This window comes from Aedes albopictus, chromosome 2 (assembly GCF_035046485.1).
Source record: "Aedes albopictus strain Foshan chromosome 2, AalbF5, whole genome shotgun sequence".
NCBI classification, from domain to species: domain Eukaryota; kingdom Metazoa; phylum Arthropoda; class Insecta; order Diptera; family Culicidae; genus Aedes; species Aedes albopictus.
In genome coordinates this window covers 496,760,198-496,783,954 of record NC_085137.1, presented here as the reverse complement: position 1 = coordinate 496,783,954, position 23,757 = coordinate 496,760,198, and the positions used below count along the sequence as shown (strand labels likewise).

At 42.3% G+C, this 23,757-nt stretch overlaps 1 protein-coding gene across 6 annotated transcripts in view; it reads right to left on the bottom strand.

Moving 5' to 3' along the window:
- The window catches only part of LOC109622493 (tafazzin), a 33,025-nt gene extending 10,437 nt beyond the window's left edge, over positions 1-22,588 (bottom strand). The window contains exons 1-3 of one of the 6 annotated variants that reach the window (XM_062854331.1): positions 21,904-22,588; positions 16,194-16,585; positions 15,850-16,015 (exon numbers count right to left, since the gene is read on the bottom strand). In XM_062854331.1, the coding sequence (XP_062710315.1) occupies positions 15,850-16,015; positions 16,194-16,205 (178 nt within the window). In that variant the 5' untranslated portion in view covers positions 16,206-16,585; positions 21,904-22,588. The other 5 variants (XM_062854332.1, XM_062854329.1, XM_062854330.1 and 2 more) reach the window with 5 other exon arrangements.
- Between the last annotated feature and the right edge of the window lie 1,169 nt (positions 22,589-23,757).

Below are 23,757 nucleotides of genomic sequence, written 5' to 3'. Positions count from 1 at the left end.
AAAAAATTGCAGCGCAAATGTCAAAACGAAAATGTGATGGTATGCAGTATCAGCGAGGACAGCAATGCTCATTGTTGGCTAGGTGTTAAATTAGGCCAGGAATAAAAAAAAACAGGAATTATCAAACTATCTATCTGCTATCGTTCGACAACCCGAATCTTTTAAACCCATTGGGGCCATAAACTATGTAGACTCTTAGGGGGGAGGGTGATCTGGCCAAAGTCTATCCAAACAAATATTGTATTAGCAGAAGCCTACGAGGGGGTGTGAGGGGTCTAAGTTGACTAAAAAATAGGTCTTAGTTTATGAACAGCGCCTCGTCAAGAATTGTATTTATGGTCGGTCATCATGTCATGCAGTACAGCCACTTAGACTTTTGCTGAAATTATGAAAAACCTCTCCCGTGCCACCTGTGCTCGAAGTTGAATCCATAGGAAACTTTCACAACAGAATCTGATAGACTATCCGAAGTCCACGCTCCATGCAAATCCTAAAAGCATATGACCAATAGTCTGTGGGGGGAAGCAATTATGATCTATAATGATTTATCTTGAGTAATTACAGTAAAAGAGATGTTCATAGGTAAGAACATATTGAAAACAACATTCATCATTTATAGGTTTCACCGTTTCACTGCTACTGTTGATTGTTGTACATATTCTCGTTCTGTCACTTTGAATTGCAAAATTTTGCTTTGGCCTACTAGGCAAAATTCTCCTCACGCAGTGTTCCCATAAAACAAAAAGAAACATCTTTCCAAAAGATTGAAAGTTTTATTTTGTTGAATAACATTTTTTCTGTAGGTTTTACGTGTTAGGTGTCTTCGGCAATATGAAAGCTGATAATGTAAGCTATTTGAATCCACATCGGTTTCACTTCTAAGGCACAATGGAAAAAAGTTTCAACTTGTGTAAATGAAAGTTTGACTTTTCCATAGTAATTCCCATACAAACTTTAAATTGCGTGTGCTCAGTCAAATTTGATCCGAATGTGCTCAAATTTTGGTAGGATAATCAGAACCCCATATGGCATCGATTAAGCATAGGGGAGCGAAAATTTCAAAATTTGCATCGGTCTACTACACATGTGCCAGTCCAGGCATAAGCCACCACGCAAGCTGCTAACAGTGAACAGCAGTTCCCAACCATACCCACAAGGAAATTTGTTCAAATCCTCGGCGTTGTTGCCATAAACCGACACTTGACATTCCAGAATCAATTCTTCAAGATCAAAAAGGCCTGCAAAAATCGTGTAAATACGATCAGAAGTATCTCGAACAAAAATACCAGAACCAGAAGTGATAGAGCTACTCGCCTGCTCGTAGCTGATGCAGTTATCAGCAGTCGGTCACTTTACGGGGTCAAAATAACCTATCGAGCCTTTGACCACATGGTGGAATACCTCTCTCCGAATTAAAATAATACGATACGATACGTGCGTTGACAGGCCTTCGTCGCTCTACTCCCGCTCTTGCGGCCTGCGTAGAAGCAGGCGTGCTTCAATTCCCATACAAAGCTGCGATGGCGATTTGTTGTCGGGCAGTTGACTATCTAGAACGGATCGAGGGTGATGGGCAAGTTTGCTTTCTTGTTGAGCAAGCCAAATACGCCCTTAATACTGTGGCCGGATCCTCGCTTCCCCCGGTGACTGAACTCCACCGTATTTGTCCTCGAAGCTGAGAAACATCGATTGACCAGTACCATGAAATCCATTTTCCGAAGAAGCTCCAACCACATGCAAGTTCAAGTAAACTTTCGTCAGAGAATCCAGAAAAGATATCAACACACCGAAATCCGCTATACCGATGGCTCGAAGCTATTAGATCGTGTCGTGTGGGCATCGGCGTATATGGTGCCAACATCGAACTATCGCATCGATTACCGAATCAGTGTTCAGTATTTTCTGCTGAAGCGGTAGCAATCTTTATTGCGATTTCAAAGCCCATCGGAAACCCTATGCTGATAATCACCGATTCTGCCAGTGCCATACAAGCCATTAAGAGCAGTACCAACAAGCACCCCTTTTTTATCCAAGCTATTCAGGCCGAATTGGACAACGGAAACACGCCAGCAACTCTAATGTAGGTTCCTGGTCACTGTGGTATACTGGGTAACGAGTGCGCCGATGCTCTAGCAGTCTAGCCAGCATAGGCCGGCAGAATGAGCTTTTTCTAATACAATTCCAGAAGACGATGTAAGATCGTGGATTAAAAATGGTTTATGGAGAGCATGGGCAAGCGAATGGAATCAAGTGTAGTAGGCTTTGGGATACTACTAGGTAATGTCTGTCATAATAAAGAAGTACTTGTTCAGAATCAAACGTGTCTTCCTTCAATTCAGAAGTGGGATGGATTACCCATTTTGCAAAATCGTTCGATCAAAATTTCAAGTTATTGGAAATGAAATGAAGTCAACCCTTTCGGTAAAGGATTGCAGAACCTTTGAAACTCTGAAGAAAGAATTCTACCAAAACATAACGGAAAGCGGGTCGTTGAAGATAAAAGTTGAAGAAGAAAGCTGAAAGCTGGAGGAGACGATACAGTAACAGAAAAGTCTGCGACAGGAGTTGCATGATGAGAGTAACCACCACTGGTGAAGCAGCATTACAACATCGAGGACTTGGTCATCGAGTTGGAGATAAGGAACATATCATTGGAGTCGTTCACTCAGCGAAAAAAACTTGCGAAATTCATGGAAATACCTTATGAAAATTTGCTATAACTAATTCTTATAGATGACATAAGAATACCTTATGAAAAGTGATCGTGCTTGCTATGACAAATTTCATAAGATAGACTTATGAAAAGAACAAAAAAATGTTAAAACTATACAGACTGGATTCGATCCATGAACGTCGGGATCATCGAGCCCGTGTTTTATCCACACGGCTACCGACGCTTGAGAATACCATGTTGTTAAACATGAATAAAAGCCACGCTGTGAGACGATTTTACGTCATAGAGTGACCTTATGAAATTCATCCGAATCATTATGAATTATTTAAAGGCCGTTTCATAAGTTTGGCCTTATGGAAATCTTAAGGTTATTTGGCTGAGTGTTGGAGTGGCCGTCACATCGAGGACGATGTGTATTGTCAAGATGGCCGAACTGTAGTAGGCTTTGGGGTACTACTAGTTGTTGTCTGTCATAATAAAGAAGTACTTGTTCTGAATCAAACGTGTCTTCCTTCACAAGATAGATCTCTCTTCCTTAGAGAAACCAAGCAAGAGATTACACATGGAAAAATCAGCAAAACTGGAAAGAGCAGAAGGTTTTGTCCCATCTTCGAACCGGCTACACGCGTGTATCGCATAATATGGGCGATGGCCAAAATTTTCACATAATTTGTGCAGTATACCAAGAGTATTATACAACATTTTATCAATAACTGCCCAATCTTGAAACACCTCCGGATCTGAGGTGTGCGGACTCAACTATTTTGGTCATTAAATTTGAACACGTATGTTTTCTTCGAATGCTCCCCGTTGTTGCGTTCTAGACGAACATTTGAAAAGGGCCTATCTGCTTTTTGTAAACAAACATGTTTCTGCCTCTGCAGGGCCCATCTGCATCCACCCACGCACGTCAACACCCTTAACAGATAGCTTGAAGAACACTCTTTCTGATAAGCGTGTTGATGTGTGTGGGTGGATGCAGATAGGCCCTACAGAGACAAAAACATGTTTGTTTACGCAAAGCAGATAGGCCTTTTTCAAATGTTCGTCTAGAGTTGCTCATCTCTATGGAAATCAATTTCAAAGTACATACACGCACGAACTACTTCACACAAAGTTTAACCAAGTTGCCTACAGCAAAAGTTACAATAAAACGTATATTATCATTTGATTTGGTCTTAAGCAAGCTTTAAAATATATTTCATAAACTTTGGGCTAGCTTTACATATTAATTTCACACAGAAAAACGTTTTCGTTTAGGATGAAAAAGTTTGTGTGTCATTGAACGTTTTACTTGTTTTAGTATGACTTTACAAACCGAAATTGTATCAGCTTGTATGAGCGCTTCCACACTGACGTCATCATTGTCACCTTCTCTTTCTTTCCTTCGGCGTCGGTCCATAAAGCCGTCCTTGCCCTCAAAACAAAATATAAGAATTCGATGAGGTTATGTTTTTGCTGCAAGCCTCTATCTAGGCATACTCTGATCATTTTGGAGGTGTGTGGTAGCAGCCTGGCTGCTGTCAAATTTCAGTCCGCAATCCTCAGCTCCGGATACAACATGACATAACGTCTACAAATCGTGCCCTCCTAAATGACTCTGTATGCGAAAGAACTCTGCTGAAATTCCTCAAAGAAGCTAGGCTATTCAATGAAATCTAGCAAACAACCCACGCTCGACATACGGACCAAGACACGGATATTTAAGGAGAACAACACCAAAGAATATAATCGACATGGTTTACCACACGGTTAACGATATAGAAAAACTCTTTTGAAGAACACCGCAATTAGAAAGGACATTCCAGTCCTATTCGACTGACAGCCTAGTTTTAAGATTATTAAGATTCGTTTTTATAACTCTGTACCACTGGAAGGTACTCTTCAGGTACTTCCAGTTTATTTGTTAATTCTCTAAGAGATGAACCAGCCTCGAGCTGCAAATCTCTCTAATAAAGAAACCTAACCTATCTAAATATCTTGGATATGGTGTTTAACGACGATAGACCACAACCTGGAGTTGGTTGAGGATCTGAATGGTTCGTGAAGATGTGGCTAACGATGGGCACCTATAGGTAGAACAACTGAAACGCAATCTGGCGGAAGTAGTGTTATTCGGAACAGAAATGGACCCGAAAACTGTAATCGGAACCGGACGCGTAATTAAAAGAACGGACTCAATTTTCACACACGTTTATTCTTGAACTCTGAAAACAAAAGTATAACGTTCGTCACAAGGTGTTTGGAATGGTAGGTATGATGGCTAAGCTTGTGCGACATTTAAATCAATGTTAATTATGAACAGAGGTATAACAACTCTCCCCCGCGTAAATTAAAAGTTATACAAAACAAAATTACAAGTCAAGTCTTTGGGGGGCTTTAATAGTTCTGTTAGAACGCCTTAAGGGCGGCTCCACCTGCGATCGGCCTTCAGCTGCACCACGCGGACAACGCTGTACACTAACACTCGCCGTAGGTACATCCGGAGGCGAATTTGGTTGATACTTGGGACCAAGATCTTGAACTTCCGTTGAAGTCGCCTCGGCATCCCGGCTTGGGTTCATCAATGGCCTTGAAGTCGTGGTAACGGTAACAGGAACGTGGAGGGGGAATGTACTCGGCTCGGCGGTAATCCTCGGAACTTCTCGTGGCATCAAATCTACACAGAAAAAAATATGTAATTAATATTCAGCGAGAAATCATGCACATAAAGGGAATGCTAGAGTTAGTGCACTTTTACATGACATATAATGTAAATTTACACCACAATCGTGTAAATTTCCGCAACTATCTCGTAAACCATTATGGACACCAACCGGTTACGCGACTATTAGCGGAAATTTACACGATCGTAACGTAATTTTACATGATATCTCATGTAAATATGCACTAACTCTAGCATTCTCTTTATGTGCATGATTTCTCGCTGAATTTTACATGAATATTTTTTTCTGTGTACCCCAACTCCGACGATGTGGTCAACATGTCGCTCCCACAGTCTTCCATCGTCCAGCCGTACTTGGTATCGGAGTTTGCCTTCCTTCGCCACGATTCTTCTAAACTGCCATTTGTTGGGTGTTAAGAAGTCTCGGACACGCACCCGGTCTCCATCGTTGAACATTCGCACGACAACTTTAGGTGATTCTCTCGTATCGGTCTCGGGAAGTAGTAGGTCCAGACGGGAACGAATTTGTCGACCGAACATCAACATGGAAGGCGACTGTCCAGTTGAAGGATGAATCGTCTTCCGGTAGACCAATAAGATGTTCGCCAGTTCGACTTTCAGTTTTGACTTCGGGCATTTCAGGGTTTTGAGCTTCTGTTTGAAGGTCTGCACGTACCTTTCCGCTTGTCCATTAGTAGCGGGATGGTACGGAGCCCCCATCTTGTGGACTATCCCGTTCTGCTTCAGGAACCGTTGAAATGAGTCAGCTGTAAACTGGGTGCCATGATCACTCACGAAGACAGCAGGAATCCCGAACGTACTGAAAATTTCTCTGCACATCACTTCCGTGGCTTCGGCCGTAATGGACTTGCAGATTCTTATTTCCGACCACTTCGTGTAAGCGTCCACCAGGATAAAGAAATAGGTGTCCATAAACGGCCCGGCAAAATCAGCGTGCACTCTCTGGAACGGTCTCGTTACTGGTTCCCAGCAGTGTGGCGTTACTTTACTCGGTTCCGAACGAACCGACTGACAGTCGGCACAATTCGCAATCATTTCTTCAATCTGCTGATCCATACCAACCCACCAGCAGTATCCTCTTGCTAAGGATTTCGTCCTGGTAACGCCGAAGTGAGTGGTATGAAGCTCATCCAGGATCCGTCGTCGTAGTACCGGAGGGATGTAAACTCGAATGCCTCGGAGCAAACATCCTCGTTGAAGCGCGAATTCGCTTTGATCTATCCCGAACCGGTCCTTGGCATCAACCGGTTGTCCATGTTTCAGGCCTTGGATCAAACAGTTCACAGACTTGTCATCTGCTGTGGCTTGTGACCCAAGCAACACATATGTTATAATAGAGTTAGGACGGCGCAGGTTTTGGTTGTATAGAAGTTTATTTTACGTAATTCTAACATTGTGTCGAAATAACGTAAAATAAACTTCTATACAACCAAAACTTGCGCTGTCGTAACTTGTATATAACATGTGTGTTGCTTGGGGAGAGTTCATTTGCTGTCAGCGGTAACGTTTCGATTTGGTTCATCTGGACGATGTCGGACTCCTCAATGACGTTCTCCGAAACAGTTTGCTTCAACGGAATCCTAGACATGGCGTCTGCGTTCGCGTGATCTGCTGATCTTCGGAATCGGACCTCGTAATCGAATGATTGCAGAAACGTTGCGTAATGCTGCATCCGTAGAGCAGACATTACCGGAAGGCCTCGATGCTCGCCGAAGATTTTCGTTATGGCTTGATTATCGGTCAGTAGCACAAATTTTCGCCCGTACAGGTATTGAAAAAACTTTTTGACGCCGAAAACAATCGCATAAGCTTCTTTGTCCACTTGCATGTACTTTTGCTGAGTGCTGTTGAGAGTCTGGGAAGCAAACTGGATAGGCCTCTCCGAGCCATCAGGATACAGGTGCCTCAAGACCGCGCCAACCCCGTAAGGCGACGCATCCGTAGCGAGAACCAAGGGTAACTCGGGTGAGTAGTGCACCAAGCAATTCGCAGACTGCATTCTCTTCTTCACCTCCAGGAACGACTCTTCGCAATCACTTGTCCACTTGAACTCTACGTTGATCTTCAGCAGGTTGTTCAAGGGGTACAGCAGGGTGCTTAGGTTCTCAAAGAACCTTCCGTAGTAGTTGATCATGCCGACGAACGAACGGACTTCGTCCTTCGTTTTCGGCCGTCGCATTTCTTGAATTGCTTCCACCTTTTTCGCCACTTTGTGTACGCCATCTCGATCGATGTCGTACCCGCAGTACTCGATTTTATCCGCAAAGAAGACGCACTTTTCTTTGTTGACTCTAATGCCGTAGTAACTCAGTCGACGCAGAACCTCTTCCAATCGACGCAGGTGGACCTCGTCGTTGGGACCGGTAACCTTTATGTCGTCCAGGAATATGGACACCCCTGGAATGTCCTGAAGAATGATCTCTATTTGTCTCTGCCATATCGCTGGAGCCGATGACACCCCGTACATCAGGCGATTTGGGCGGTATAATCCCCGATGTGTGCTGAGAGTCAGTATTTCTCGGTCCTCCGGTGCCACCTCTAGCTGTAAGTAGGCCTGCACCAAGTCAATTTTGGAGAATTTGTCACCCCCGGCGAGCGACGAAAACGGTTCATCCACGGTGGGCAACGGATGCCGATCCACCATCAGCAGCGGGTTGACGGTCTGCTTATAGTCACCGCAGATTCGCACACGATTCTCCGACTTCTTCACTGGAACACTGGGGGTTGCCCATTCACTTTGATCCACCTTCGAAAGCACTCCCTGAGCGACCAGCTTGTCTAGTTCGTCCTCCACAACCTTCTTCATATTGAACGGTATCTTCCGAGCTTTCAAGAAGACAGGTTTCGCATTGGGCTTCAGCCGCAGATTGGCCTGCACCGAAGAAATCCTTCCGATCGAATCGTCAAACACATTGGAGTATTTAGCAAATAATCGTTGCAACATCGCGGAGTGATCGGTACTACCAATTGCATTGACGGAGGTTGGCTGCAACACTTGGTTCCAATCGACAGCCAACGCACTCAGCCACTCCCGGCCGAGCAATGGATGCTTAGTGGAACCCACGACGTACAAAGGCAGCACATTCCGGGCACCCTGAAATTCCACCGCCGCATCGAAGAATCCCCGTACATCAATGTTGGTGTTGCAATAACTGACCAACTTCAACGTACTTTTCCGCAAAGGAATGTCCCGGAAGTACTTCTCGTAGCATTCGGCGTTGATAATGCTGACCGGACAGCCAGTGTCCATCTCCAGACGCATCTGAACACCGTTGACAAGAACTGATGCCCACAGCTTCGCATCATCTGGCCGGCTGGCAACCATGCAGATTTCTTCAACTGTAATGTTGTCAATACTTCCTTTTTCGCACTGCTCCTCGACGTGGTGTGCCCTTGCTGGTCCCGGCTTCACACCGGACGATCCTGGTTCCGGTTTCTTGCCTCCAGCCTTCTTCATGCAGACCCGCTCCAAATGCCCTTTGATTTTGCAAAACGAGCAAACAGTCTTTTGATGCTTACACTGTTTCGCAAGGTGCGATTTATCCCATCACCGAAAGCAGCGCAAATCATCTGCATTCCTGCTGGATGATTGCAAGGACCTTCCCACGTTCTTATTCCTAGCCTTACCTGGCGGCTTGTGCAAAACATTGACGTCCTGCTTCGCTATCGCACCTTCTATCTCAGCACCGCCCTTTAGCGATAGCTCCATACCGACCGCGATGTCTATGGCGTCCTGTAGGGTCAGCTGTCTTCGTTCCAACAGCCGGCCACGAATGTCGTTCCTCTTCAGGCCGAATACCAGTTGGTTGCGCAGGGCAGTTTCCAAATAGTTCCCGAAGTTGCACGTCACTGCGATCCTCCGGAGTGCCACCAAATACTCATCCACGGTTTCGTCTGGGGAAGCGGCATTTTTGTCTCCTTGACGCCGGCATTTGAAGCGGAAGTTCTCACTTATCTCTAGAGGCTGCGGGTTGAAGTGAGCTTCCAACGTGTCCACTATCTGCTGGTAGTTGAGTCCACGAACGTTTTGTGGTGCTACCCTGTCGCACGCAATCTCGTATGTCTCCGGTCCCATCAGGTGCAGTAGAAGATTACGACGCAAATCGGCATTGTTTACGTCATAAATCGCAAACGCAGTTTCCAACCTCTCTACCCACCGACTCCAGCGAATTTTCCTTCGGTCGTATGGGTCAATGTGGAAGTTTGGAGGCAGAGCTCGAGCCCCTGCCGCAAGCGCACCGCCCGCCGCCGGAAGAATATTCCGTGCAGGATCCACCGGATTCGCATTCTGCGCCATCCTCGTCGCCAATTCTGTTATATCGGAACAGAAATGGACCCGAAAACTGTAATCGGAACCGGACGCGTAATTAAAAGAACGGACTCAATTTTCACACACGTTTATTCTTGAACTCTGAAAACAAAAGTATAACGTTCGTCACAAGGTGTTTGGAATAGGGCACTGCACGAAATTCTTTCCTTCTCTTTCACTCTTATAGAAATTTTGTAAACAACAAGGCCAAGAAACGTCAAAGCCCCATACAAAATCAAAACAGTGCAGTGCCCTATGGTAGGTATGATGGCTAAGCTTGTGCGACATTTAAATCAATGTTAGTTATGAACAGAGGTATAACAAGTAGGTAGTACGGTCCCAGATTTGAAAAATGCGAATCGAGGGTTGTGGTTGACAAGGTATGTGGCTTAGATCAATCTAATGTCCATCAACCCAGAGATTCAATCTAATCACGAAATAGGTGAAAAATGGAAACAGGCATCAGTTTTGTAAGAAGCAATGTTTATTATTCAGAAGCGTAGTAAAACTGCGCAGCGCATTACATCTCAAACTGACACTCATTACGAGCAATAAACTCAATGGCTTGGAACTTCCTCCAACCCAACTATAGAACGCGACTAACCCGCAGTATGGTGTGACGTCGCATAGTGGCAAGATCATCTGTATTTATTGAACTCAACTACATATAAACAAAGCAACACGCGACTGACAAAATTGCATTTGCTTTTATTGTCCAACCACCAATCTGCTGCGCATACAAACGCGGCGCACATGGCGTCTGACGTCTTTTCGTGCCTGCTGCAATGCAAGTTCGTTCGTTAGCTTCAGGCGCGGCGCGCGCACGCATCACTTGCACCTAGCGCGACAGGCGGCGACAGCGCAATAAGCGGAACGAAACGGACAGGCGGCGACGACCTTGAAGCGCGTCACTCGCGGTCGGTGATCGCGATCGCGCGCTCTGTGCTGTTGGTATTGTGCTTGTGATGGTCATTTGTTTGGAGGCTTGTTTGCAACAACAGCCAGCGTCGCCACACAGAAGAAGGAACTGTGTTTTGCACATACAAACAAGGATGCGATTTTGACGCGTTTACCTTTGTGTCAATCGTTCCATTGACTTTGGACTTTCTGTTTTGGTATTCAGGTTGGATTTGGATTAATTACGCACCAAGGATGAAGTCTAAATAGCTAAAGTCGACAGATTTTCTGCAAAGTGGCTCAATAACTTATTCTTTTTTATGCGAGATTATAAGACACAAAGGGTTTCACACCTTCCGAAAGAAAAGGATGTTATTGTGAGGTGATTTCCATCGCAGATATGCAGCAAGACTTGATTTGTACCCAGCATCCTCAAAAAGGACAGTATAGCGAGGCGTAAAATTATGCCGTTTTTGGGAGAAAATCAATCAAAACTCATAACCTTCAAGAATTAGCAGTAATATAATACAGCAATTCAACACATCCAAGGAAATATCCGAAAGCTTCATCAATGTCGTTCACGCGGTAGCAATCACTTAACGACTAGGTAAGCTGCTGCTACAGAGTTCTTTGTAGCTAAGTAACTGAAACCCCATCGACACAAAGCGCCGCTTGCCAATGAAGCAAATGGGATTGACCGCCACTCAATGCCACACGATGACCAAGCGCGGGCGAATTGTGCAACTACATACATACCTACGCCACGCTCAAGCTCAGCAGCTCGTGTGGCTCATCTTCTCTCGGTCTCGATCCGCTTTCATCGGCCTAGGATTTCAAAGAGTGCTACAGCGAGCGGAGTCAATTTTCTGCTCCGTTGCTCGACATTTCCTTTGGACTTCTTCAGTATGCAGTAGGAAAGTTTAGTAGACCCTGTCGGAACCTGGCTGGTCTGAATAACTGAGTCTGTAGCTGGAAAACTGGTTTTGTAACATTAACGTTGCATTCCTGTTTTCAACTGCAACAGCTGCAGCGTTGCATTGAGGCCTTACGCGTGCCCATGCTTACCCGAGGAGATGTGAACAACAAATCAGGAACAAATTTCGAACCTTGTGAACATTTTTACCTGTCCAAGTTTCGAACGTTTGTACACCGATGAAGTGTTGCTCAAACATAAAAAAAAACATATTCCATCGGGGATATTTTGATTCAACTTAGTTTTTGACTAAGTTTTCCATAATAAAGTTTAATAAACCAAAATAGGGTGACGAAGGGTATTGTCAGCAACTTTGTTCTCTTCGTCATGAGAGGTTTTTGTTGGCCAAATTGCTTGAAACTTGGTCGTATAATTCAGCTTGTTTGGGAATGATTGAAGGCCAACTTTGAGTTCAATAGTTTTCAAAAAACCCTCCATGACGAAGAGAACAAAACGGCCGAAAATACGTAAGTTCTCCTATTACCGTGCCCTAGCCCTACATAAGCACTTCGAATGCACAGCTGCCTTGGATCAGCATAAGCTGTGCTGCTCAAAAGCTGCTGGCTGTTAATTAGCATTCCAACTGCTGGGAATGTTATCAATTAGGAGAAATCAAAATGCTTTTTCGCCGAGACCCGGGATCGAATCCCACTCCCGACAAACTCACAAAATGTGGGTTCTTCCTTCGGAAGGGAAGTAAAGCGTGGGTCCCGAGATCAACTAGTCTAGGGCTAAAAATCTCGTTAATACAGATAAAAAAAAATGCTTTTTGATGGCGCTACAAGTGCTATACCTGCAAATTCTCAAGCTGCAAAGTGGTATTCCAGGAATTCCTATACTTCTGGCATACTTCTAGGAATTGCTTCTGGATTTTTTCTCCAAACCTTGCTTCTGGTGTCCTACAGAAGTTTCTTATGTAATTCCTTTTAGAGCTCTTCATGAGATTAAGGAATTCTATCCGAGATTCCTCCAGCAGTTCCTTTGGAAGTCCTTCACAGAAGTTCCTTCTTGTATTCTTCCAGAAACTCATTCTGGGGTTCATCAAAAAGTTCCTTTTGGGGGATTTCTTTGAGAATACCTACTTCTATGATTTCTCCAAGAGTCCTTTCTGGGGTTCCTGAAGGAGTTCTTACCAGAACTACTCCTTTTAAAAATTAGTCGCAAAGATCTCCTTTAGGAATTGCTTTGGGAGTTTCAGGATTCCTTCTTCAAAGATTCCTGTAGAAGCTTTATCCTCCAGCAGATCATACAAGCATTTCACCAGTTCTTTCTTCTGAGATCAACCAGTAGTTTCTTCTGTGCTCCCTCCTGGTCGTTGCAGCTAAAAATTAACAAAATACACACTCAAACCTACGCTTATTGACCTCACGTGACACATTAAAACAGAATTCAAAATAACAAGTATTGAACAAACGAGACGAACCACGAATAGGCTCATGAACGCTGTAAGTGGTGCTTGCTGGCGGAAGATTGAGAAACGGATGGATCTCAGCAAGGATCTCAGACTACGTCGACGAGTGTTAATATGCAGCGTTTCAAACAGAGTGGGGAAATCGATGTTACCTTGCCGAAGATCTCCAAAGTCAGCTTGGGCACATTGCGTCTTGCACTGAAAACTCTCTAAGCTGATAGCGGCTCTCGTAGCTTGGCAATACTAGAGGCTTTACTATTATGTACTTTAGAGCTTTTAGTAGAACTTGTTACTTCAGACTCTAGTTTAATTTAAAAACACTTCACTAATACTTCACTTTTGCAAAAGAAAATAAAAAATGAATAACTCTTTTAAAGAAAAACTAGAAAGGACGAGCAAATTCCTTTTAATTCTACTACTGTGCTTATGCTCGTCCTTTCTAGTTTTTCTTTAAAAGAGTTATTCATTTTTTATTTTCTTTTGCAAAAGTGAAGTATTAGTGAAGTGTTTTTAAATTAAACTAGAGTCTGAAATACTAGAGGATTCCTCCACTAAGATGACGTAACGCAAATCGTTGAATGCTTTCGATGCGTTGTCGTAATAAGGGGCTCAGATGACTGCCGAGTACTCCAGGATGGGCCGCACAACTGAGCAATAGAGCGTCTTCAGGCAGTAAGAATGGCAAAGCGAAAGAGTAAACCAAGTTTCGACGATGCTTTCAACATAGGCGACGTGGTCTTTGAATGTCAGTTTCGAGTCAATCAGAACTCCTAGATCCTTGACTATTGATTCACGCTTTAACTTTTTACGGTCGAATGAAATGACAGAACATTTCGGCACATTTAGTGACATTCCATCTAAAGAACTCCATACAGCAAAAGTTTCTAGCTGTCGTTGCAGAAACACTGCGTCTTGAAGTTGCTTGATACAGCTTCAGGTCGTCAACATATGAAAGTTTCCAACATTTGAGAATAGAGTTGATATCATTCATATACAACAGGAATAAAAACGGTCATAGAAGACTGCCTTGCGGAACGCCGATACTGTGAACGGTGAAGAGACATACTGTGACCGGTCAGTTAAGATCGATGCCAGCTGAGGAGGTGGTTGTCCATGACTAGTTTGTCAAATTTGGCCAAAGCGATTTGGTGATTCATTTTATCAAAGGCGGCAGAAAGGTTAGTATAGATGGCGTCAACTTGATGGCCGCTTTGAAAATGGCGTATCGGGTGCGACGTAAAACACGTCAGGTTGGAGGTCGTCGATCATTTTGGAATGAATTCGTGCTGATCCTCACAGATATATAATGTGCGTAACCTTGAACTAACGTGTTAAAAACGATCCATTCCATCAACTTCTATGTGGCGTACAAAGAAGCAATATCTCTGTAGTTTGACACAGTTCTTTTACAGCCTTTTTAAGAAAAAAAAAACGTGTGACTGCTTCCAGCAATTGGGGAAAACACCATTTAACCAGTTGTTTCATCTGGGATCCATCCAGAAGTTCATTCTAGAATTCCTTCACGAGTTCCATCATAAGTTTCCCCAGGACTATTTTTTCTGAGATGGAGTTCGATCCAAAATTCCGCCAGGAGTTTTTTCTGGGATTTCTACAGGAACGTTTCTAAAATTTATTCAAGATTCTCCCAGGAGTTCTTTTTGTGGTTTCTCAAAAAGTTACTTTCTGGATTAATCAAGGAGTTCTTATTGGGATTTTAAAGGAGTTCCTTCTGGAATTTTTGCAGGAATTCTTCCGTTAACTACTTCCTGGATTTCTCTGGGAACTCATTTTAGGATTCTTCCAGGAACTTCTTCACAAATTCCTCCTATATTTACTCTGGAATTATTAAGGACTTTCTTCTGAAATTATACCACTAGTTTCTTCTGACATCCCTTCCAGGAATTACCATCTGAATTTCTTCCGGAATTCCTTCAGCAGTTGTTTCAGTAATTCCTCCAAAATATTATTCATTTTTACTCCAGGAATACCTTCCTAGATTTCTTTAGTAATTTCTCCTGGAACACTTCCGGGATTTCTACGGGAACTTGTTCCATGATTACGACAGGAATTCCTTCCGCGATTTCGACGGGAACTCCTTCTGCGACGCCTACGGATACTCCTTCTAGGATTCCTTCAGGAACTTCTCTCAAAATACCTCCAAAATCTCCTTTCAGGATTTCTCTAGAAAATCTTCCGATGTTCCCTTAGGAGTTCCATCTGGAATACATAAAGATCCTTCAGCAGCATCTATTTATTATGCAACGCTTAAATCGTCATTTTTCAAACACCTTCTCCCCTCCGTGACGCTTTTTTTTGTCCCAATGGAATCCCTCCAGGAGTTTTTTCTAGTTTTACATTTACAGATCTGGTTTACAATTCCTGAAAAAAAAACTACTGTAAACATTTTAAAAAACTGCAACAATCTTTAGAAAATACTCCGATATAAATCCCCGAAGGAACTTCTTAGAAGGAACTCCTGGAGGAATCTCTGATGGGTTTCTTGGAAAAATCTCGGAAAGAAGTCCTGGCGGAATCCCGAGAAGAATATCTGCAAAATGGGAATTTCTCCATGGAATCTCGGCACCAAGAGCTTTTGTGAGCACAATCTGAAAACTGTGGTAGAAGAATTCAGAACGACCTCACCTATTTTGATAAATTGAATCACTGATATTTACCACAGTATCACTACATACAGTATAGCTATTTATTCTGTATGTTCTTATTTCTCTCATTTTGTAGTTTTGTTTTTTAATTCTTCTATTTCACTTCACTGATAAAAGTTGATAAATATTCTATTGTTATTCACCTCTGCTCGGGTATAGTGCGCTACACATCCACCCTCCCCCTTATATAAGTCCCTCGGCAGAAGACAAAAAAGAGATTGACCTTGGCCACTTACCGATCACGATCTTGGAGAAGAATCCCACCAGGCCGATGACTCCGGTGCTAGCGATGTGCCACAGCCGCGACGGTTTCCGCAGCTTGGGGAAGATCCAATCGATGTTGTACTGGATCAACGGTTGGGCACCCGCCGCCGCCGCTGCCACTCCATTCATCGACGGGGGCTTTAAAATTAGATTAAACAGAAACGCACTCATTAGATCCGTGGTTGCGAGGTGGTGGTGGTGGTGTGGAAACTGGGGCGCGAATTTCTCGTCGAATTGGCGGTCAGTCAGCTCGTCGCGAACGCGAAATGTCAACTGGCCGCGCCACCGCTGATCGAGTCGCGCTCGTAGCAATTACCTTCGAGTTCATGTTTCCGCTCGTGTGTGAATATATGTTTATATTGACGTCAAATTTAATTAGGAAAACTATCCGAAGTCGCACAACAGTATGTAACAGTAACGTTGCACTCTAACGGTCCTCCACTCGCTGATTATGTTCGTGATGTGTCGTCGGATGACCGTCTTCGTCGTCGTCGTTGCGCGTTTCCTTGCACCGAAGTCTCGCACGAGATTGTTGTGCTGTTCAGAGCTGGTTGTTGGTGTTCCTGACGATGATAATGCTGTTGATGTAGGATAGGGCAGTGTATGCGTATCGCGTACGTCCGTCTATTCACCGCCTTCCGTTGGAGGTTTCTTTGGTGGAGATCCTGTTTTTTTTTATATTGTGGTGTTGTAGGCCTCACGGTGTCACTGGAAAAAAAGTAAGTTTTTTTAAATTAGTCACTTCTTGTTTGCTAAATATACTGCTGTTTGAAAAGGCATTTTTTAGTTTTGTTTAGTTTTCCAACTGATGCAGTATTTCTTCTGGAGTTCCCAATAGAGTTTTTAGTAGTACCTTGTGAGATTTCGCCAGAAATTGTTATGGAACTCTTTTGAAAGTTTATTGATAGTTTCCATCGAACCATAAATTTGTCTATAGATTTCTCATGCTTTTTTTTCAAGAAGTTATCGTAGCGTTTTATCAACTCACGCTCATAATGAAGTTTAACCCGTAAACACCCGGGACAATCTTCTTTTGGTAGAAATTCAATATATTGCAATATAGAGATATACAGCTGTGTTTACAAAAATAACAGTGAAAGCCGTTTTCCATACACAATAAACAATTTTTACATGCTGTAACTCTGTTCTCTTCATTTGAAAATTAGACAGTAAAATCTGAGAATTTTTAAGGCACGTGGAAAAAAAATTAAACAGTATGTGAAATTGTTCAATAATTGCAGATTTTGCTATAACAATATTCACCATACGTGTAATTCGCTTTAAAATTTTCAGCACAATCGCTCATAGGAGAACGAAGTTACAGCATTTCAAAGTTGGCCATTTTGTATGAAAACGGCTTTTACTGCTATTTTTATGAACACAGCTGTATCTTCTTTCTTTTCAAACATTTTAATCTTTTTCATAGTCAGGGGAATATCTGTGCTGAAAAATGCTTGGTAGGGGGAGGCGGGGCAATATGGACAGCCTAAGGTTTTTGCCAACTTTACCTGGCAAGATGTCAAAAAAGTTTAGTTTTTTGATACATGTATCCTTTTAAAGTCTATTTAGCATCTATTGCATAAGAATGCTCACGAAGAAAAATGATTTATCCACTTTAAAAAGTGTTTTGAAAAATGTTAGTTTTTCATGACCGTCTTCAAGTATACGGGGCAGAATGGATACCCCCATGGGGCAATATGGACACCATGAGACTTTTACGAATTTCGTACATTATTTACACCTATAAAGTCATTTCATTACAAAACAACTATTGTGGATGAATAATACGCCGAAGTAGTTCATTTTTGTTCAGTTAATTTAAATTCAGGCTGTTTTGGATAAAGCTAGAGTTGTCCTGGTGCCTGGTGCCTAGAACAACTATTTTTCACTGCTGCCGTTTTTTGACCAATTTGTTTCACCCTATGTCTACTATAGTGAACATTTAACCGAAAATATACTGAAATCGAAGAATTTGGTTGGTTTGTGATTTAGGTTATATTTTTCTCTTGCCGCTTCTTTCAAAAAGGTGAGTGTCCATTTTGCCCCGGCAGCAGAAGATATTTCCAAACTTGATTTTTGATGTAATAAAGAAGAAAATATGAACATGTTAAGCATATAGATACAGCAAAACTACTTGCAATTGTTCTAGAAATATCAGGATTTAATCGACCTGCAATAAATTATCACTAAATCTTATTTTAGATGGTGTGAAAATTATAATTTCCATGCACAAAAAACGGAGGACGCAACTTTTTCGTGTAAAATCAAGTATAATTTTAATTTCGAATGTTTCTTTACTGAAACTACGTTTTAGACAAATGGACTATATTCTCCATTCATTAAAAGTTCAAAAAAGTTTGCATATTTTAAAATATTGAGGGTGTCCATTCTGCCCCGGCAGGGATGGGAACACTCACTTGCAAAGAGTTACACTCACTTGCTATTTTCTCAGCTCAGAAGCGTGCAATCAAGAAACGATGTATGGATGACTTTTTCCTTGTGGTTTTGTCTAAAACTTTTCCGAATAGAGTAGGGGTCGCACACGAATCCCAAAGTCGTGACAGAGCTGTGAAAGTGACTCTCCACGAGGTGAGTGTAATTCACATTCACCTCGTGGAGAGTTGTCTTCGCAGCTTTCTCACGACTTCAATATACGTGTGCGACCCCTACTCTATTCGGCAAACTTTTAGACAAAATCACCATGCAAAAGTCGTCCATACATCGTTTTTTGATTGCACGCTTCTGAGCTGAGAAAACTGCAAGTGAGTGTAACTCTTTGCAAGTGAGTGTTCCCATCCTTGTGCCCCGGGTGTCCATATTGCCCCGCCTACCCCTACATGTACTTTCAAGTTCATAAACAATACATGAGTAATTAAGTTCAACGAAACCGGAATTGAACCAAACTTGAACTTTTGAGTTCGTTCTTTAAGTGGAATCCGAACTTTTGGTTGCTTGGATTTGGAGAGTCTTGTAGAGCACACGTTCCCACCAGCACACTTCCTGTTCAGCTAGCGTAGTGAAAAGTTGGAAATAAAAAAACGCTACAGGGGCTGTCCATTTATTACGTAAGGGAATTTTTACCGTTTCTCGACACCCTTACCTCCCCTTGTAAGATTGTTTGTATGAAAGCCCAAATATTTTTGTATGACGCGTAAGATTTCTCAAACCCCCCCTCCCCCCATTAACCCTTACGTAATTAATGGACAGCCCCACAAAGTGTGACTGCTGCTGACACGAGCAAATTGAGACTGTCGGTATCCATAAAGAGACACAATTGACAGCTTGATGTATATTATGATGGGAACTCGACCAGACCTGTGCTTCATAGTTGATTTCTATCGAGGTATCAAGACGCAGTGGGACCTGGGCAACAAGCAAAAAGAGTTCGTTACTCGCAAGGAACCAAGCATCATGGACTGCTATACATCAAGAATCGACACAAGGCACCTACGGAAGGCTTCGTCGATGCGGACTATGCTGGAGATAAATCGGATCGAATGTTTGTTTCGGGATATCTCTTGAAAGTGTCCGGCTGTACAGTTATCTGCGGTAGCACCTACGGCGAATAAAGCTGTGGACCTTCTTGCGGCGGGAGAGGATTCCTGATCACAAGAATACACTGTTTCCACCGGCAACAGGACAAATCTTCCACTTCTTCTTTTTGCGGATCGTGCGGAACATTTTTCAGACGTAATTTCGTGCAGGCTCAGTTTCATCCTCTTGAATTTCTTTGAACTAATATTCGTGAATTCTGTAAAATAATGTTCATATATTAGATAGAGCAACAAAAACAAAATAGAAGAATTATGCAAAACTTACTTTTTTCTACCTCCAGTTACTTCAAACCGTTTACCGAAGCGATCGTACGAGTTTTCAGTTTGTTTTCACTCAGGTGGATTTTTTTCTTTTTTTCTATAAAATTGCAAACTGCGGCGTTTGGTTGGTACAGACACCAATGTTTGCAGCTATTTGGCATACTGTTGAATGTAAGTGGCATACAGTAAAATACACATGTATATGTGTGTTGTGCAAATCTAATCACAAACCATTTGAGAAACGGTCTTTCCATTTTGCCACCATGTCTCACAATCCTTCATGGCTATACTGTTTGACATTTTTTGCATAATATGGCATATTGTTACAACTTGTTATGGGTTACGTAAACCGTTCTTTATGATCGATTGCTGGAATTTCATAGTTTTCAACGGAAAAGCACCAGTTTGTGGTACAGTAACAGTAACAGATAAAGGAGACATTCTGTTTGGACCTTAATACAAACTGTATTTATCTATGCGGGTGGCAATCAGCAGCTGCATCAGCTCTGGATGAACGGCATGATGACTGACTGTTCGAATCCAATAATATTTAGCCTTGTTCCAGTATTCGAGGATAACCAAAGAGTTATCGCAATGGCCAAAAAGGAAGAAACCAAAAGAGTAAAACACATCGATGTGAAGTTTCATCCGGGATGCTGTCGCCAACGGACGAATCCAGCTGGTTTACATCCATTCTAAACAACAAGAGGCGTCTTTGAACAAATTGTTAGCTACAACTTTATTCCTGAAATAGAAACGGAAAATTGAACTACACATAATCAACCGAGAGGAGGTGTTGAAATCGCAGTATATAGCACCAAAGATCACAGTAGCAGTTGATTATTTACTTAATTACTGTAATTTGTCATTCCTCAATAAACATTCCTAGAAGCAATTCGCATCTTCAATATCAATATCAACCTGTGGTCGTTTCGTAAAATAGACTATGTTGTGCTTGTCCAATGCCAAACTGCAGCATAATAGTTTAACACTTTAATAATAAAAACACTTGAAACCAGTTATCATTTGATGTTGGATGTGGAATACACTTCGAAGTTCGATCTGAATTTAGCATACCGAAATTTATAAGATTTTCGCCTAATTCAGGTAAAACGGCAAAATTTTACAACGTTGATCGGACGATCTCACTAGTTTCAACTTATTTAGCAATAATATATAAAATTTTGCGAACTTTCACGATTTTATCTTATTTTACAAAAACTTATACATGCAAAAGCATCTTCAAAATGAACCTAGTTACACATCTATATAAAAGATCGAATCCAAATTTATTACAACATTCATGTGTTTGAAGGATCAACAAACTATATTTGGCGACAAACATATCTAAAGGTCCAATCTGCAAAAGAGCCTTTGTTCCGATTCTCTTTAAATTATTACGATGTCGCAGTGGACATTTTGACAATTTGTGATGTGTAGTGTAGATCGGAAATGGATTGTTCAATCTACCTTCCGACACGCAAAAACGGCTACGCTCAAAAATGTGTTCGGCCTGCACATTTTTAGTAAACATCCATGCCGCACATGACTGTGTTGGAAACACACATTTTTTTAAAATTGCTCTTACGCTCACATGAGCATGTGTTTTGCAATAATTTCGACATGGCAACCTCACTGGGTTTATAAACCACCTTCAAATACCGAAAAATATTGATATTTTGCAAAAATGTGAGCGTACGAGCAATTTAAAAAAATGTGTGTTTCCAACACAGTCCCTGTGCCGCATGGGCGCTACTCAAAAATGAGAGTTTTTATTTTAGAGAGGACGCAAGAAGTGAATCAAAATTTATAAATGCAAGTACGTTGTAATCTAAAGAAAGAAGACTTAAAGAGAGCCTCTCATCTGCACTTAGGACCTATAGAAATGTTCGGCCTGATTTTTTTTGGTGTAAAACCATCCTTTTATTATAACTTTTCAAAATAATAATTATTTTCATAATTTTTGGAGTGAAAGACTTCTATTCAAAAAGGTTTCAAACTACCATGACATCCGAAAGAAATAATTTCAATTGAGCTCAAAAACCTTACTCTATTTATTAAAATAGGCCTAGGTACTTTCTAATTTTCTATTCTTGTTTGAGAGAATTTTTGTGGAACTCTGTATTATTGATTGCCTCGAGTTGAGTTCAAAACAAGTCACTCGTAATGATTATTTGAATAGAACCGCCATTCAGAGACACCGTGACTTACCTACAATTTCTCTACTGATGTAAGTGTGATACGCAAGCCAACGTAGTAGTATTACAGCCTCTCGCACAACACTGCCTTGGGTTGTGATTCTCCACTACACTCATTGACGAGTAAAATACCTAGTATGCAGATAAGCACTACTGCACTATTTAATAGCGCTAGAACTCACTAACTGCGGCACATGTACCACTATCACAGTGAAAAATCCATCAATCAATACTCTCAAAGCGTGGACTAAGCTTTTGCTGTTTTCTTCGGAGACTACCTCAATGCAGCACTTTCTACGACGCCACTAAATCACTGCTGAAACACACGCGCCGTGCCCTTCAATAACGCAATTACAGCACATTCAATGGACCCTTTAAATTTTTGACCCTGAGTGGTGAATGGCAGCCTCGGGGGACGAGCGTAGGGAACATTTACACACGGTACCGTTAGTTCCAGACACGACGCGATTACCGAGCTCTGCCAGCTTTTTTTTCTTTCCCAGATGCTGGAGCCAGTCGTCGTCAGAACCTCCAGTTGTTACGAAACCAACGCAAAAATGGTAAACACGCGACCACGCGAGAACGACGACGTCGACGGACGAACGACAGACAACCTGGCCTGAGGAAAGGCCCAGCCGATGCGATTTTTGACAGGTTTGCTACGCGATGGAGGGGAATTTTGGCATTTTGGTTGAAGGTTTCTCTCTTTGTGTTTTTGTCAGTTTGAAAAATGAGAGAGAGAGTAATCACGTTATGAATGAGTCATTCATATGAAGTGAGATGATTGTGAGCAAAATATTAAGTGAGATGTATTAGTGTTATTAATGGGGTTACAAAGCATGGTTCGTAATACATACATTAATATTGTTTATTTTTCACTTCATGAAATTTTAAAAATATGTACCAAAATTCATTGAATGGGATTTGAAATTCACAGTATACAGTAAAACAATCTTTGTTGGTCGTGGGCGATGTTTTTCCAGTTTTCCCGAACGTTTGGGGTTGCCAGAGGCCTTCTTCAACCACGGGACGTGCAGCTAGCGCGTTCACGGCCGCTAGCCGGCATCTACCTGGTTCCCTGCTGAATATTGTTTTCGATATTCATTCTCCCTACACTCACACTACGTATCCAGCCCACTGAAGTCTGCCGTTTTTAACTTGTTTAATCGTTTTTCTGTTTCTTAGAACGAATCACTGTCTCCCTCTTCACAAGAGTTTAAGCTTCCACCCACTGCCCTATTTAATTTCGATGGAAAACCATGTTCTGACAATTGTAGTCTTCACGGATAATTCGGATTAATTGCACTGTTGTACTTATTGTATTTCTTTGATATTTTCCGAGCTTCTTTATTCACCTTTTCACAAGTCCACATATCACCTCTCTCTCCCCGTCTCTCCCTCTCTTCGTCCCCTTCCCCCTCTGTCACCCACATCTCGGCGTGTTGCTCAATCCATCACAATGTCTTGTCGATATCCCGTGCTGCCAGATGCTACAACCCCACCTATTGCTTCTTCGACGTAGTACGGCACGTAGTCGTCATACCTTACGGGTTCACGACGTTTACGTTTGCCTCTGGAATCCTCTGTCTGTGGAAGCGAACCAGCGTTGGTAGTAGAATGCTGGGCGTTTTCCTCCATCAGTTGATGATCATTGTTCTGCACCCTTTCGTCATCCTTGTCATCGCTAGTCTTGTCATTGCTGTCAGGAACTTTTTTCAAGTGAGTGACATTTCGTCGGAATTCTTTCCCAGACAACGACGAACGGACGGTAGTGTCAGATCCTTTTTTATGGATTACCTGGAACTCCTCCGGAGCGAAATCCGTCTGCAGTTTGTGATCCTTTTTCATGCGCTTCACCAAAACCCGA